Source organism: Phacochoerus africanus, chromosome 9, assembly GCF_016906955.1.
Source record: "Phacochoerus africanus isolate WHEZ1 chromosome 9, ROS_Pafr_v1, whole genome shotgun sequence".
Taxonomy (NCBI): Eukaryota; Metazoa; Chordata; class Mammalia; order Artiodactyla; family Suidae; genus Phacochoerus; species Phacochoerus africanus.
The window spans coordinates 8,675,334-8,693,286 of record NC_062552.1 but is presented as its reverse complement, the minus strand read 5'-3'; the positions used below and the strand labels follow the sequence as shown (position 1 = coordinate 8,693,286).

The 17,953-nt window shown below is 43.8% G+C and overlaps 1 protein-coding gene across 1 annotated transcript in view; it reads right to left on the bottom strand.

Moving 5' to 3' along the window:
* Positions 1-1,389: 1,389 nt before the first annotated feature.
* Positions 1,390-17,953, bottom strand: part of HIVEP1 (HIVEP zinc finger 1) — a 146,145-nt gene continuing 129,581 nt past the window's right edge. The window contains 4 exon segments of the mRNA XM_047797240.1: positions 1,390-3,076; positions 5,200-5,300; positions 5,303-5,552; positions 5,554-5,678. Coding sequence (XP_047653196.1) covers positions 1,940-3,076; positions 5,200-5,300; positions 5,303-5,552; positions 5,554-5,678 — 1,613 coding nt within the window. The 3' untranslated portion in view covers positions 1,390-1,939.

Here is a 17,953-nt window from a genome sequence, read left to right as displayed (position 1 = left end):
CTAAAAAAAAAAGAACCCAAAACCCAAACAAACAGGAGTTCCCATTGTGGCTCAGTGGAAATGAACCTGACTAGCATCCATGAGGAAGCAGGTTTGATCTTCGGCCTTGCTCAGTGGGTTAAGGATCGGGTGTTGCCACAAGCTGTGATGTAGGTCAAAGACATGGCTTGCATCTGGTGTTGCTGTGACTGTGGTGTAGGCTGGCAGCTGCAGCTCTGATTTGACCCCTAGCCTTGGAACCTCCATATGCCTCATTTTCAGCCCTAAAAAGGCAAAAAAAAAAAAAAAAAAAAAATTTAGGCCATAAAAGCTTAATACAGAGGCATGACAGTTAAAACTTATTTTGAGAAATGTGACAGATAATGGACCTTATTTTCAACAATTATATTGTTAAAATTATGTGATTCCTTCGGTAGAAGTTTTCAGAATCCTTTTCAAATACATCTTGGAATATAAAATGCTGTTTTCATGTTTTTGAGAATTTTGTTAATCTGTGGGCAAGTCTAAATGTAAATTGAAGCATGCATCCAAAGCATCACCAAGCATTATTGACCCACCTACTGAGGCTGGGGCCCATTTTAGAGGTCAGAATTTAGATCATGGCACGCAGGCCGAGATGACAGGTACTTTTCTAAGGCCCAGATCTGAAGCAGGGGCTAGCTCACAGCAGGCCTCCAGAATCCTTAGAACACTTCTTGCAAGCACTTTTGTCTCACCAACTTCATAGAGCTGAAATCTTCATGCAGTAGGCCTTTAAAAACATGAACACAGGGTTTTAATAAGGTGCCAAGTATTTAAGTTCCAACATTAAAAATTTTTTTTCACAAATGTAGCGTCTACAGTGATCAAGTAATAATGCGAATCACTGCAGTGGCAATTGTGGATTCCATCCCCATTTGCTGCAGTAAGTTAAGCCTCTCAGTACAGGAAGTAATTTAGGTGTCGGAATTGAATTCCTCTGTAAATCCTGGACCCTCTGTAGTTTGGTCCCAGACAGAGCGCTCAGGGGTAAACACGCAGGGCAGAGAGACAGAAAGGACGGCAGGCCTGGGCCGCAGCCTGAGGAACCGGGTTTCCCAGGGTGATTACTTTGTGACTAATGTTACATTTACCAGGGGTCCTCATTCCCACATTTAGCACCTTTGCCAGTTTGTGGCTGTGCGATCTCTGGACTTACAGAAAGTGTTTCCTCGCAAATTAGAAAAATGGGCGTCTTGGCTAAGCGGACTGCACGGCGCTTCCCACGGCAGTAACACCACGAAAGCCCTCATTTCTCAAAAATATGAGTGTGGGAGGGAGTGTGTGGAGGAAACGGTAATCTAGGGCTATTTTCCGAAAGCAGACCGCTGCTCGGGACGTGACACAAAGAAGGCGCGACTAAAGCAATGGTAAAGTCGGTAAACAGTATTTTACTGAAACATTTCATTACACAGAAAATCTGTCTGAAGTGTAAAGTTACCTGTCTTACACAAGAAGGACAGACCCATTTTCAAAGACTAATATGAATACAATAAATACGGAGTTTACATACTAACTTATACACAGAAACGCTGCCCCACAGCCATAAAAATTTATATTTAACAGTGCAACATATAATTTAATCATTTGATTTATCTGACAGGTTTTTCTTGCTAAACACAAATACCTACCTGGTTTTCATATACATATAATATCTCTTTTATGTATATATTCAACAATCTGTACAGTTTCTAAACATAAAACTCCTAAAAGGCACAAGTGTCTATACAACATGTACAAAAATGGCTGGAGCTGACACAAAACAACAATTATTGGTCAAAAGTTCATGATTGCACAAAGATTAGTCATGAGTTTATGTCAGAAAAATGTGCTTTAAGGAAACGAGGGTTTTCAAAGAAACCTTTAAGTGTTATATAGAAAAAAACCGAAAAACCAAACAAAACCCCCAGATAGGAAGCCCCTAGGTCGCGATCACGAGCCTGTCCTCGTCGTCGTCGCTGCTCACGTCGCTGAACTGCGGGGCCGGCTGCCTCCGGGGCGGGGCCGGGGGTCTGGGCGCCGCTCGGTCCCGGGGGCCTGGCGGCTGGCCGGGCGGGGGCTCGGGCGCCGACGCAGGCTTGCCCTGCGCCGCAGGGAGTTCGCGCTGGGGCCTGGCGGGACTCACCGAGCCGGCCCTCCCCGCGCTCATCTGGCCCGAGCCGTCCAGCCGCGCGTGCTCTCCGGCTGGGGCGGGGGGATCCGGAGCCTTGCTTGCCTTTTCCCGCTGGCCTGGAGGCGGGCCCTGCGGAGACGCGGGCCGGCCGCCCTGAAGGGCGCCGGCGGCCGGGGGCTGCACCTCCCGGGCTCTGTGCGGGGAGGCGGGCATCCCCGGGGCGCCCTGGGCGTCCGCGGGCACCTGGCTCACGGAGGGGACGAGCGCGGGCAGGGTAATGTTCAGGATCTGGAGGCCGGGGATGGAGGCCTGGGGGCCGGGGCTGCTCTGCGAGGAGGGGCTGGCGGTCAGCACCTGCAGCCCCACGGCGTTCAGCGCCAGCCCCGGCGGGTGCACCTGCGGGCCCAGGTGCCTGTTGGCCAGGCCGACGATGTTGACAGCCTCCACGCTCAGCGAGGGCAGCGGCTGCAAGGCCTGCGTGCTGAGGTTCGGAAGGCCTGGCACGCGGATTTGGCCGATGGGAATACATGGCACAACACTGCTTAGTTCAGCCACTCCGGCGGGATTTGTAGTGCCAGAAACGTCCGTGCTCAAGTCCCCAGGGGCGCCCACGGTTCTGTGAATGACGTTGACCGCAGGGATCGTCAGTTGCATCGGCCCCGTTTGGATGGGGACGAAGGTGGAGTAGGTGAGGCCGGCAGGTACCACCTGGATCCCCCCGACGGGAACCATGTTGTACGGCGTCCTGGATTGCTGCTGCGAGTGCAGAGGGAGGTGGCTGAACAAGTGAGTCTGGGGAGAAGGCAGGCCTGGCGGTGGCTGAAGAGTCGTTTGGTGCTTCTGCTCCTGAGGGCCCGGCGGCGGCGGCGAGGTCACTGAAGGCGGCGGCCCTCCTGTCTGAGGGCTGCGCTCGGCAGCAGGAGGAAGAAGGCGCACAGTTGGGCCCTAAAAGACAAGGCAGAGCAATCCTTTGATACCAGAGTTTTCTTAGTAGTCACCGGGCTAACATGTTCAGCTCTTCTCAAGTCTATCCTTCCCGAGGTAAGAGTATGTCCATTTGCATTTCATAAAAATAAGCTTGCTACAAGCTGTATTTTGACTTAATAAATTTCCAACTAAAAACCTATAACTTCAATCTCTTTATTTTGTAGTACAAATAACATTTTTTTTTTGTCTTTTCTAGGGCCGTGCCCGCGGCATATGGAGGTTCCCAGGCTAGGGGTCAAATAGGAGCTACAGCTGCCGGCCTATACCACAGCCACAGCAATGTGGGATCCGAGCCGCATCTGCAGGCTACACCACAGCTCACAGCAACGGTGGATCCTTAACCCACAGAGCGAGGCCAGGGATCGAACCCGAAACCTCATGGTCCCCAGTCGGATTCGTTAACCACTGAGCCACGACGGGAACTCCAACAACAACATATCTTATATAGTACTTCACATTTTTCAAACACATTTCCTAGATATCATCTCATTTTATACTAAGATTAGCCCCGAGAGGTAGCCATAATTATATTCTTCTTCCATTGTTGTTGATATTAAGGCTGGCGCCACCAGCTTCACTCTATTTTCTTTCTTTCATCCTTCCTTTCCTTTCCTTTCTTCCTTCCTTTTTAGGGAAGCACTTACGGCACATGGAAGTTGCCAGGCTAGGGGTTGAATTGGCGCTGCAGCTGCCAGTCTACACCACAGCACAAGGCTGGATGCTTAACCCAGTGAGCGAGGCCAGTGATCGATCCTGCAACCTCACAGACACTGATGGGTTCTTAACTCGCTGAGCCACAACAGGAACTCCAGCTCTACTCTATTTTGGAGATTAGGAGTAATGAGACATACTGAGGTATTGGTTGGCTATGAGTATTGACGCAGAAGGAAAAATTACCTGAACTATTCGAATATGAAATAAAAAGTAGCCATTGATGAAAGGTCTGCAGTTTTTATTTGTTCATTCGTTTCATCGTAAGTGTATGAAACATCTACTGAAAACCAGATTTCCAAATTTCCAGGTGTGGGAGAGATGTGGGGGTAGAGCAGTTGAGAGCAAAGATGACCGATGTGAAGGTAATGGAATGTTATTAGAAGGATAAATGTTGCCAATCCCCCCTTTCACCACGATTATCATCTAAATACCAGCTTTTCCTAGATCTCTCCGCATTATAGATCTACACTTATATACTCACTTAAATATTAACATAACTTAAATATCAGTGCGATTTCATTAAATTATATTCATGTAGGATAGTCTACAGAAATCCAAACGTTCACAGCCTTTTTAATTTTTTCCAGTGCTACCCAGCAAACCCAAATCTGCCACATTGAGAAATCAATCCAACTGCGATCATCAGTCCACAGGAGTGGGAAGAGAACTGTAAACGAGAGAGGGGAGTGAGAGAGGGGAGTGCACATTCTTCCGGAGGCCGCAGGGTGTGTCACAGCAGGAAATCCATCCCGGCAAAGGCCTCGGGGGAGGGGAGGGGGGAGGTCCTTCTCCAGGCCTGAGTCTGGCCCTCAGCCAGTGCCTGGGCAGGAGGCTTTCCTAAGCCGCCTCAGCAATTCCATCCTTCAAGCAAAGTGAACTTCTTGAGACGTTTTTTGGGTCACGTTAACTTTGCCATGGAAACTGGTGGCTGCCTTGCCAACAGGGCCAACATGCAAAATGTTTGGATAATTCAGTGCAAATCCGTCACGTCAAAGCCAGTGGAAGAACAACTCAGAAAAAGCGTGGAATACATAGGTTCCAAGATTCATGCTCTCTATTGGCACATGCATATTTTTTATTTCAAGAGTTTTTCAAAAAGCGAAAAGTAATAAGTGAATATATTGTAAAGAGCCCTGTGGCTCTTTCTTAGTTTTGTAATACACTATGTAAACTCCGACCGAAATACCTGATGAGAATCCAAAGGACATAAATGTCCTTGGCCTTAAATAAAATAACACAAAAATAAAGTGAAAGAAACTGAGTTAGGTGTAGATGAGCAATTTAAATACATTATTTTCTGAAGACATTAGGTGCCTCAGATTTAACAGGTTAAACAGAAGGAAAGCAGCAGCAAACCAATTTACTACCTGTGTGAAAGCAACAGTCTTTCCTGCCACAGAGCTTCTCAGGATGTCCTCGGGGTCAGGGTAGTCCACAGACATCTGGTGGCAGGGGACCTGGGCGCAGCGGCCCCCTCCCCGCCCTGGCCAGCGGGCTGGGGGGCCCTGGCCGGGGACTCGGGCGGCCGGCTGTAGTCCGACGGCCCTGTGCTGAGCACGGTCATCTTGGTGGGCAGCGCTCGGGGCAGGACGTCCATCGGGTCCGGGTGTCCCCCGGAGAAGCAATCGGGAATCCTGCCGTCCTCGTCGGCGCCCCCCGAGTCCTGGAGGCCGCCTCGGGCCGGGAGGTGCTGCGGGCTGGCGGTGGCCGAGGGGGCGGCAGGACAGGACCGACTCGGCCTGGCTGTCCTCGTCCTCGTCCTCGTTCTCGTTCTCGTCCTCATCCGGGCCGTCGGATTCTTCGAGGTCATACCCCGGCCGCTCGTAGGGGAATCTTTGCTTCTCATCTATAAAGACAACCGAGAGGGTAAGTTCTTCTGAAAGGTTTTACACGTGGACGAACGCGATCTGTTCTTTTTTACAAACTCGGCAACACCGTGAGGAACATTCAGAGGAAGGGCTGCGAGTCAGCAAAGAGCCTACACGGCAGTCGAGGAGATCCACCCCCCCGGGAGGAGGTTAGTCGGTGCGGCAGGAGTCAGAGAGGTGACAGAGCGGGGGTGGCCAGGACAGGCTTCCTTAAGGACGCAGAACACGCTCGAAATGAGCCTCGTGAGAGCACACGGGCAGAGGGCGGTAAAAAGCAGAAATAAAGGCTTCAAATACTATACTCGTAACACCCCCCAAAGAAGACTGAACTCTACAAAAACAGCAAAGGGGTTATACTACAACTCTTTTTCTGAGCTCTTTTTCTCTATCGACTTGTTTGAATCGCCCTTTTATTGAACAAAGTAAAACAAAAACAACTGCATTAACTCACAGTGGAAAAGACTATGAAAAAAATATATATACAGGTATGACAGTCACTCTGCTGCACAGCAGAAATGAACACATGCTAAGTCGATTGTACTGCAAAAATAAAATAAATCTGAAAAATAAAATTAGACAAAAACCTGGTATTTGTAAACAGAATGATTTTCCTTAATATTTTAGACATGTTTCCACTGGCCTCTGAAGAGTAATATTCTGTAATATTTAATCCTACTTTTTTTTTTTTTACACTAAGAGAGGTGCTAAAGTTTCCCACCATTTTTTTCAATGGTGATTCAGTCCACTTCTCACAGGAACAGGAACATTAATTAAGTCATTAATATCAGCTTTATAAAGTCCATGTTCAATAAGAAACTATATTTAACAAGGAACATTCCAGACAGTCCAGGGAATAGTTTCAAAATTCTCATAAGCTTGTGTGAAACTGATTTGAAAACTTACCTAGTCAAAATCTTGCAAAATTAGAGGTGCTTTCCCTTAGAAAGATAATAAACTTTAAACAGTGAAATAGGGAAGGAATATAAAACCTCTACCCCAATTTGCCCTCACTGAACTATAATAAAAAGGCATCAGACCATGGTCAGCTTAGCTGTGATACAGGCTGCATTTACGTGCACTTTTTGAAGAGAAAAAATGCAAACAGAGAAATAACTGATAGGTGCATTTCCTGGGTTTTCCAAATGGTTTGCATATGAATTTACCTCACTACTCTTTCTATATTACAAAGATAAGTTCTTAGAGAAAAGTCTCGAAGCACCAACACCAAAACGTTTGAGGACGATTATTCCTGGGATGTAGAACAGACTATAACTTTTCTGTCGTTTGTCTCAAGCACATGCTATTTTTACAATGAAAACATTCAAAGATAAAACAAATACGCACTCAGGTTCCTTTAACAGTGATTTCATAAGTCTTCTGCTTTATGGTGCTACTATTTTGTTGTCAAATAATACATTAAATAACACCAGCCTACTGAATCCCAGCAGATGCTCACGCTGGACACAGGATGGTGATTTCTGGGCAAATGCCCTAAAATGTCCTGTCTCACGGATCTCTCTGTGCTACCTTGTCTGATGTTTGAAATTCTAAAATTATACAGTCACTCCCCCATAGGTTCTGAATTTGCCACACTAGTGCAAAATCAGATATATTTTTAGGGATTTTAATATGAAAAAATTTAGACAAAAAGTAGACAAAAGAGAAAAAGTAGAGAAATCAAACAAAAACCAAACCAAACAAAACACCCAAAAGAAAGAAAGAAACCAGATGACTGGCTAGATGGAATCGGTTCCTGGAAAGGGAGGCTGATTTCTTCAAAAGCCAACCCTGCTGCAAAGTCTGACTAGGGTGAGACTTGTTTTACCTTAAAAACTACAACCTTTTTTTTTTTTTTTTCCTTTTAAATAGGCCTACCTTTACATTTATGACTTTTCTCAAACTCATCATAGGCCAAACTCCCAGAAATCAAATAGTGCAAACTCTAGAGACTGTGTCTGCAGGAAGAAAGGATACACAGCTTGTGTCACCTGGGGTAGATGTAACAGGACACTGGTCAGAGGAGCTCAGCTGAAGAGCAGACAGGTTGGGTAAAGCCAAGTGTGGGCTGGAAGGGCTGTGTCACTCCTCTGGGGCCACACTCTCTTGCAGGCGCTATGCTATGAACACCACTCAAGCACTCAGAGGAAAGAGTGCTAAGTATCCAATGTGGTCCAGATCTAGGGGAGGGGAGCAGCCTTTAGCAGGGCCAAGGAACTCCACCTGGATCCATCTCCCCTCTCTCTACCAGGGAACAAACGCTTTATCCTGTGCAGAGAAGGGCGGCAAGCACTGTTGCCCTAGTGCGTTGGTCAAAACTTACTGCAGTGGGGAAAGGGAATGAATAAGAGGAAGACACACTTCTACTCCCTAAGGAGGGACGAGATTGCCCTGAGTCCATCAAAACAGCTGAGGAGCGCGGAAGACTGCGAGGGCCATGGCCCAGAAACCTGAGAAGAGGGTGCAGGCAGAAGGCTGAGGCTGGGTCAGAACAGAGTTTTCTCATCGCCTCCTCACCCCCTAGTGCCAACCCGTGGAGCTCCAAATGGGAGGTGACAGCAAAACACCACTGGGAGAGGAATAGGAGAAGAGCAGAACGTGCAGGGCAACCAGCTCTGATGCACAGGGCAGAGGAAAGACCTGAACCTGGAGTGGACAAGACTTCCTCCTGTAATCCATCCTCCACCCCAAACAAGACATGTCTTGGCAGGAACCTGAGGCCTCTGGAGGCTCTGATGGTGGCCTCAACAACAACACATCTCTCCCACCCAGTCCAACTCCTGACTAGAAAAGCTCTACTTCCCCCTGGAAAGGCCCGCAGGAGAAGCACACTCCTTGCCAGGCAAAAGCTATCAATATTGGTCTCTACTGTCTATGTAAGATGACTAGCTTTCAATGAAAATTGCAAAACACTACAAAAGGCAAGAAAAAAATACTTAGGAGAGAAAAAGCCATCAGAACCAGTCAGATATGATAGATGTTAGAACTTCGAGAGAATTTAAAATAATTGATGAATATGTTAACAGCTCTAATGAGAAAGGTGAAAACACACAATGTCAAGTGAGAGTTTCAGCTGCGAGAGGGAAACTATGAAAAAAAGAAAAAAGAAATGAAATGCTGCCAATGAAAAACACAGTATCGATGAAAACTAAAGAAAAAACAAAACCCCAGAATTTTATGCTCATTGAAAATAATTTTCAGTGATGAAAGAGAAATACAAACTGTCTTAGAAAATAAAAACTGAGAAGATCCATTTCCAGCTGACCAACTTGATGGTAAATGTTAAAGGAAGCCCTTTAAGAAGAAAGAACATGATATTGATGGGAACACGTATTTATCCTCTCAAGTGAAGAGAGACAGAAAGAGAATAAATGAAGAAAATTAAAACTATTGCCTTTGGAATGGATTAGCAATGAGATCCTGCTGTGTAGCACTGGGAACTATGTCCAGTCACTTAACAATGGAGCATGATAATGGGAGAAAAAAGAATGTGTACATGTATGTGTAACTGGGTCACCATGCTGTACAGTAGAAAAACAATTATATTGGGGGAATAATAAAAAAAATTAAAAAATAAAAACCTGAAAAAACAAAACAAAATTTTTAAACTGCTCGTTCTAAAAGATAATGTCTACAGTAATAACAACGCAATGTGTGTTTATAACATATGTGAATGTAAAAGGTGTAACAGCACCAGCACACAGGATGGAAAGGAGGACGTGTGAATATATTGTTAGAAAGTCTTTATATGACATGCAAAGTGATGCAACAGTCTTTGAAGGAAGACAACTAAATTTTCTTTAAAAACACAAACAAGGAGTTCCCGTCGTGGCGCAGTGGTTGACGAGTCCGACTAGGAACCATGAGGTTGCGGGTTCGATCCCTGCCCTTGCTCAGTGGGTTAATGATCCGGCGTTGCCGTGAGCTGTGGTGTAGGTTGCAGACACGGCTCGGATCCCGCGTTGCTGTGGCTCTGGTGTAGGCCGGTGGCTACGGCTCCGATTCGACCCCTAGCCTGGGAACCTCCATATGCCGCGGGAGCGGCCCAAGAAATAGCAACAACAACAACAACAACAACAACAACAACAACAAGACAAAAAGACAAAAAAAAAGAAAAAAAAATACAAACAAGCCAATAGGGGAGAAAAAAGTAGCATCATAAAAAAATGCTCAACTAAGGCATAAAAAGGGAAAAAAACAAAACAAATAGAAAACAACTAGCAGGGTGGTAGACTTTATTCCAATTACTTAAAAAATAACACTGAAATGAAAGGTCTAACACATGAATTAAAAGAGAGAGATTGCTAGAGTTCCTGTTGTGGCGCAACAGGATCAGCAGTGTCTTGGGAGTGCTGGGACGCAGGTTCGATCCCCAGCCCTGCACAGTGGATTAAGGATCCAGCATTGCTGCAGCTGCGGCCTAGGTAGCAACTGCAACTTGGATCTGATTCCTGGTCCAGGGGCTCCATATGCCACGGGGCGGCCAAAAAAGAATTAAGAAGAGAGACTTGCTGGACTAGGTGAAAAAGCAAGTCCCGTGCATACACTGTGGACAAGAAGCCCATTTTAAACATAAAGACATAAAGGATTGAAAGAAAAGTTTAGAGAAAGATATACCTTAAAACATTAGCTAAAACAGAGCTAGAAAAACTATATACCAATATCAGACAAAGTAGACATCAGAACAGGGAATGTTATCAAGGATGAACAGGAATATTATACAATGAATGATAAAGGGGTCACCTCTTTATGAACATATAAAAATCCTAAATGTGCAGCAATTAAACCAGAGCTTTAAAATAAATGAGGCTAAAACAAAAAAGTAGTAAAAAAAATCCTCAGAGTTAAAGACTTCAACACTCCATGCTCAATAATTGATGAAACAAATATAGAGAAAATCAGTAAGCACTCAGAAGACTTGAAAAACAGTAATCAGCCAACTAGACAGTGATAGAATGTTCCATGCAACAATAGCAGAATATGCGTTCATCAGTGCATACCACATTCTGAGCTACAAAGGCAACCTCATCAAATTTCACTGAGTAGAAAACATACAGAATATGTTTTTTAGATGAAAACAGAACTAAACCAGAAATCAATAACTAGAAGGTATCTGAAAAATCTCCAAATATTTTAGAATTAAATACCACATTCTTAAATAATCCAGGGGTCAGAAAAGAAAGTCTCAGAGAAAAGCTAAAAATATTTTAAATTGCATAAAATTAATATCTAACCATCAAAACGTGTGGGATGCAGCTCCAACAGTGGTTAAAGGGAAATTTATTGTATTCAATGCTACTATCAGAAAAGGCAAGCATGTGCAACCAGGCCACCTTGCTGTACAGAAGAAAAGTGACAGATCACTGTAAACCAGCTATAATGGAAAAAATAAAAATCATTATAAATGGAAAATAAAATTTTGCATCATGAGTGAAAAAAATCAAAAAAAAAAAAAAGAAAAGAGAAGAAAAGGTAGGTCTCAAATAAATAGCTGAAATTCTCATCTTGAGAAATTAGAGAAAGAAAATGAAATTAAACCCAAGGCAAGGTACAGGAGGGAAAAAAAGAGATAAAAAAAGCAAAATAATAAAATTGACAAAAGAAAAATGAAGTCAGTGACACCAAAATCTAGGTCTTTGTAAAAAAAATAAATAAATAAAAAGAAAAGAAAAAAAGAAAACTGACAAATCTCTACTAATACTGGCCAAGAAAAAAGGAGAAAAGATACAAATTACCAACATTTGGAAAGAAAGAGGGGCTATCGCTACAGACCCCACTGACATGAAAAGGATAATAAAATATTTAAAAAACCCTCTACCAACAAACAACTGGAATTCAAAATTAAAAATGCAATACTACTAACAATAGCATCAGAAGAATAAAATACTTAGGTATAAATTTAAAAATGTGCAGGCTTCTGTCTGAGGAAAATGACAAAATACTGGTTAAATCAGCCACGGGAAAATAATGAAGAGAGATAACTGAGTTCCTAGATTAGAAGTCTCAGTATTCTTAGGAGAGCATTTCTTTCCAATTTGATCTATAGTTGCGATACAATTCCATTAAAAATCTCACAAGCATTTTGCAGATAGGACAACCTGATTCTAAGATTTCCATGGGAAAGAAGAGAAACTTGAAGAGCCAAAATAATTTTGAAAAAGGAGAAAAGCTGAAGAACTTACATTAAAGACAGTGAGGAACTGGCAAAAAGCTAGACATCAGTAGATGAGAAAAGCGGGTCAATGGATAAAAACCACACAAACATAATTAGCTAAATTTTGACAAAGGCAATTCTACGGTGAAAGCACAGTCTTTACATAAATGGAACTAAAATAATTGGACACCCACCTACAAAAAAAAAAAAAAAAGACACATACCTTATACCTCATACAAATAAAACTATAAAACTTCTTAAAGAACCATGGAAAAATCTGTGTGACCCTGGATCAGACAGAGACGTCTCACATATGACACCAAAAGCACAATCAATAAAAGCAACAACTGGTAAGCTGGGCCTCATTAATATTAAGAAGACTTCTGCTCTGAGAAAGACACCGTAAGAAGGAAGAATAAGACAAGGCACAGACTGGGGGAAAACATCTGCAAATCACCTTTGTGACAAAGAGATTATATGCAGACTGAAAGCAGCTCTTTCTGCCCCCTTCCTGTTCGCCCATTTCTGTTCCCTTCCAATCTTCAAAGAACCTAATTACAGGAATGAGATCGCTGGGTAATTTAACCCAACTCCTGATTTAGGCTCTCCCGAATGCACACCATGCCTCGCCTAACCTGTTGATTCTCCTCCTAGATGAAAAGAAGCAATGAGGAACTAAGCAGTTAACAAAACGACCAGCTCTTTGCCCTCAACAGCCTCCTTAAGCAATCCTGCAGGCAGATCAAGCGGGCAAGACAGCATCTAAAGAGAGAGGCAGCCAGACAGCAGACGACGGAGCATGCTGCAGAACCCAACCTCCTGCTCAATGATTCTCTGAGATTCCGCCCCCCTTTGCCCTTTAAAAACTGTAATGCTGAGCAGAATCTTTGGAGTTGGTGTCTGGACGTGCATTCACCTTCTCCCCACATCATCACCTTTTCTGACTAAAGCATCTTTCCTTCCTACTGACACTCGCCTCTGGAATTAGTGGCTTTTAAGCGACAGGTGGCCGAACCTGAGTTCGGTAATAAGATTCTGTTTCAAGAACACTTAAATTCAACATTGGAAAAGCAAACAACCCACTTTAAAAAATGGGCAAAATTTCTGAAGATACTTCACCAACGAAGACATCTGGAAAAGCTGCCCAGTGCCATCAATCATTAGGGAAATGCAAATTAAGACCACAGGAAATCCCACTCTACAGCTCTTAGGATGTAGATTTTTAAAATGTGCAGGTAAGGTTGTAGAAAAACTGGACTCTCATTCAGGGTGGGCAGGAATGTAAGTGTAAGTGGCCCAGATACTTTGAAAAACAGTTTGACAATTGCTGACAAAGCTAAGTGTATACCAAGTTCATGACCCAGAGACTTCACTCCTAGTACCAAACCCTGGAGAAATGGAAATATCATTCACAGAAAAGCCTGTACATGCATGTTTTACAGAGACTTTCTTCATGTTTGCCAAAGACTGGAAGGAACCCATATATCTTTCAAGTGCTCAGTGGATAAGAAGCTATGGCACATCAACACAATGGAATACGACTCAGCAACAAAAAAGGAAGAACTATGGATTTACATAACAGAAATAAATCTTATGTGTATTTTGCTAAGTGAGGGAGTCAGACCCCAAAGCTACTTGTTCTGATTCCTTGCATATGACACTGGGAAATAGAAATACAGGGAGGCAAAGAGAGCAGTGGTTGCTAGGGGTTGTCTCTAAAGAAGTGGCACAGGGGAATTTGGGAGCGATGGAGCTGTTCTCTATGGAACTGTGGGTGTGGACATACAATTCTACGAATATGTCAAACCCCACAGAACTGTACACCATAAAGGGAATTTTATGGTGTGTAAATAAAAACTTAGTTAACCAGGCTGTAGGGAAAACCTAAGCTGAAATGCAAGCTGAACCAGACGACTGAGTACAAATGAACCCACAACCAGGTAACCCTGGCAAAAAGGGTTCTGACCAGATGTGCCAAAGGCTAAAGACCAAACAGGCTGCACACACTGTGCAGTGGTTGTAAATCTGTTTTTCCCCCCCCCCCCCAGGTGGCTCAGCCTTTCTGGAACTAGCATACTGGTATTCTGGAGTTGAACAAATAAGTGAGTGGGTTTCTCACTGCAGACGAAGGCATGAAAAGGACATGGAGCAGGCCAGGATCAACGCTGCGGTGCTGTACCTAGAATTAGAATGATCAGGATTGAGTCAGGTCCTGGTGTATTTACATGTGTGTGTACAGACATAAACACAGATGTGTGTCTCCATGAGGTAGCACACATCCAGCATTTCCCAGCTCTGTCCACTGAGCGGGGCTAGAAGCAGTGACAGGTTAGTAGCTGTGACACAGCACCTAGAGGCTAGAACGTGGTTCCTAAATACCATGCTTCGCTTCAGTAAAGGGAACCAGGGCTCCTTGCAAAAGAGGTCAGTTCCAGGGCTGGAATATCTTGGGGTGTCGGAAAGTAAGGAACTGCTTCAAGAAGAAGTAGGTTGAAAGGGTACTGAAAGACACCTGAAAAAGCTGTCAGTGGCCTATGAGAACTTGAGCTGCACCATAAATAATAATACTGGATTGTAACCCATAGAATAAAATATCCTTGAGTCCATATTGATGTAAACGAACAAAGGGATGAATGAACAAATGGAGAAATGGTAATTTTTCCCTTGCAGAAAATTCTAATTCATAAATTAGAACACTAGGAGTTCCATCATGGCTCAGCAGTGACGAACCTGACTGATATCTATGAGGACTTGGGTTCAATCCCTGGCCTCGCTCAGTGGGTTAAGGATCCGGCATTGCTGTGAACTGTGGTGTAGGTCGGCAGACGTAGCTCGGATCCCCTGTTGCTGTGGCTGTGGTGTAGGCCGGCAGCTGTAGCTCTGATTGGACCCCTAGCCTGGGAACCTCCATATGCCGCGGGAGTGGCCCTAAAAAGAAAAAAAGGGAAAAAAAAAATCAGAACACTACCTAGTAATACTTACCACTGGCAAGACCTATCAACACCTGCATAGTCTCAAGTATCTCCACAAATATTTAATATTTATAATGGGAATAACAGTAATTTTACAGTAGACAGTCCTGGCAGATCTCACCTTAGCCAACTAATGAAGGTTCACACCTACTTACATGTGCCCCCCGATACGACCCACTAAGCAAAGCATCCTCACCCTCTGGTACCTTCCCAGCGACGTCCATCCTCAGTCCAGCCATGAGCATCTATCGGAAGACCCCAAGTGAAGACATTTTACAAAATAACTGATCAGTACTCTATAAATGTCAAGGTCAGGAAAGACAGGATAGGCTAGGAACGTGCTGGAGGAGCCACTACCACCAAGTGCAACGTGAGATCCTGAAGGAGAGCCTGGGGCAGGAAAAGGATCCGTGGAAAAACTGGCAGGTCCTGTACCTTAGTTAGTAATACTGAGCTGAGGTTAATTCCTGAGGGCTGACGACACTCTATGGTTATGTAAGGGACTCAGGCTAAGGGGAGGCAGAGGACACAGGAACTCTCTCTACTAGTTTTTCAACTTTTCTAGAAGACTACAACAATCTTTTTCTAAAATGGCATTAAAAACAAACAAAAAACAAAAAACCTAAATGCCAAGGCCCCGGAATCTTTATTTTACTCTATTGACACCAACATGCCGTCTCATTCAGATAAGCGCGCAGTCTCCACCTCTCTGCTGTTCTTGTTATACTTCCCAGATTTCTCTTTCTGAAAAGCAATTTTTTTTTCCTTTCCTATTGTTTTATAGGAGGCTATTAACTGAAACAAATTCCAACACTTCTCTTGGTTAGTTTAAAAGCAATGCAAATTGCTCTAAAATACAGCCTAACCTATATCCATGCTTTAAAAATCTGGCACCTAAAACTGTTCTTATGTTGTATCTTGTACTTATTCTGCATTTCTGGCTTAGTTGTACATATGATGCCTCAATGGCTGGACTCGGTTCTAGGCATCGAGACTCTGAGAGAACCCGGCTTAGCACTACACTCAGACCAGTGCTGTCTGATCACAACTAAATCCTAACGGCTGATTAAGGACCTGACTTCTTCTCAGACAATGCTTTAAAAAATTTTAAGAAGTAAGTTAATTATTTCAAAGTGTGGAGCCCACAGCTCCGAAGTGTCAGAGCCAAGATTCAAACCCAGGTCTGTCTGGCTCTGGAGTCTGTGCTAAACAGTCTCCATTTAGATGTCACATCATTAAAAACCTAAACACAGAGTCATCTGAAAGAAGGTCAGCAATGAATTCCAGCAAATAACCTAGTTTATAAATATGCATGAGTTGAATGTATAGAGGTATAGACATTAAGAACGTCAAGTAATTATTTTATTATGAATAGTAAGAACATAATATCCCAAGAAGAATGTAAACTAATAACCTTTTAAATTTCACAACCGCATTTTATAGTAAGTACGGAAGTGTAAGAATAACTAAATTGTAAATCTTTTACATTTTTTATTTTACATGTAGATATAAAGTTTTAGTGTATGCAGTTTTAAAGAAGGATCTGTAAACAGTACCATATGCTTCCTGTGGGGGGTGGGAGGCTGGGTAAAGCTATCTGGCTCCATTTTAATCTGGTTTTGTCTTGGTCACACCACACCTCAGACCAAGGTTCGCAGCCCTCCGGGTGGCAAGAGGCACAGGCTGGCGGGGTCCCTGGACTTTCTTTCTCCCTGGACAGAACTACCTCCTCCAGCTCACAGAGGACTTGAGAAGAGCTGGGATTCCTTCCTACAGTCTTCCTTCCCCAAGATAAAGACCAAATAATGTTTATCTCTGTGTGTTCACTGTGTCTTGAAACTCCCGAAGGGAAGACCACGGCCACAGTCTGAAAACCTGAAAATGAATTTTGGATCATTGCATTTTTGCTAAACAGGGTGGAGATCCCAGAGCGATCAAAAAAACAAGGAACGGGAACAGAAGACAAGGGCATTTTTAAAATATCTGCGGCACCAACACAAAGCCCACACACCTGTGCTCCCTGGATTCAGGCTAAAAAAAATCCTTTCCTGCTCCTGAGTTGTCCCCCTTCACCCCCACCCCAAAGAAGACTATTACTACACGAGTCAGAAGTTGTGTGGATAGATGACCCGGCAAGGAAAGGTGACGTGTCCACGATGACAGGGCAACAAGACCAAGAAGACTTCTCTACTCCCAAACCTGCCATCTTGGACTTTGCGGTATCGCTTCTTTTGCCGCAGTGTGGCACAGGAACTTCAGCGTGGCATTCCTCTTCTACCAGGGGCTGCCAAGCCGTAGTCGCTGGCCCCGTGTGGCTCTGGCTTGTTCTTTTAAATAAAGTTTTAGTGGAATACAGCCAGGCTCACTGTTTACATACTGTCTGTGGCAGCTTTGCTGACACAGCTACAGGGTTTAGGCATCATGCTGAGACTGCGTAGCTCACAAAGCCGCCTAAAATATTGATTATCAGGCCCTTTACAGAAAAAGTTTGCCAAACATTTTATTCTGGTGTCATGTTTAAATCGAACAGCACCTGTGATACCACACTCATCTTATAAAAGGAAGTCAAGAGACTTACATACACCTAGAAAGCATCAAAGCCAGAATGTGCAAACAGGTATTTTTTTGTTTTTGTATTTAGGAGTCCTGTCATTATTTCAAAAAGATATACTATATGACAACTGGCTCTTCCTCCTTGGTGTGTACAATACAGATTGTATTTTATTTTAAAAAATCTACAATTATAGTTGATTTACAATGTTCTGTCACCTAAAGATGTATTTTAAAATCCGGTTTCAGTTGGATAAACTGCCCTCATCCCTGCCCAACAGTGACCCCTGCTGGTCAGAGTCAGGCAGGCTGTCCTCAGACAAGCTCGGGCTGCCCCAGCCCTGCACCGGGTCAGGGACTTCACCTCCACCAACATTCTCTCGTGGTTGTAATTTGTCTGCTTTTGTTTTTCTCATGTGTTTAGAAAAATTGCTCCGAAATCCAGACCAACAATGGTAACCTGGGGAAAAACTTTTAAAGCATGCAACTACTGCCGTAATCGGATTTTGTTTGGTGTTTTTGTTAAACTGTGCTTTCACCTTAACAACATAATGGGCCAGAGCTGAACGTTTGTTAACTT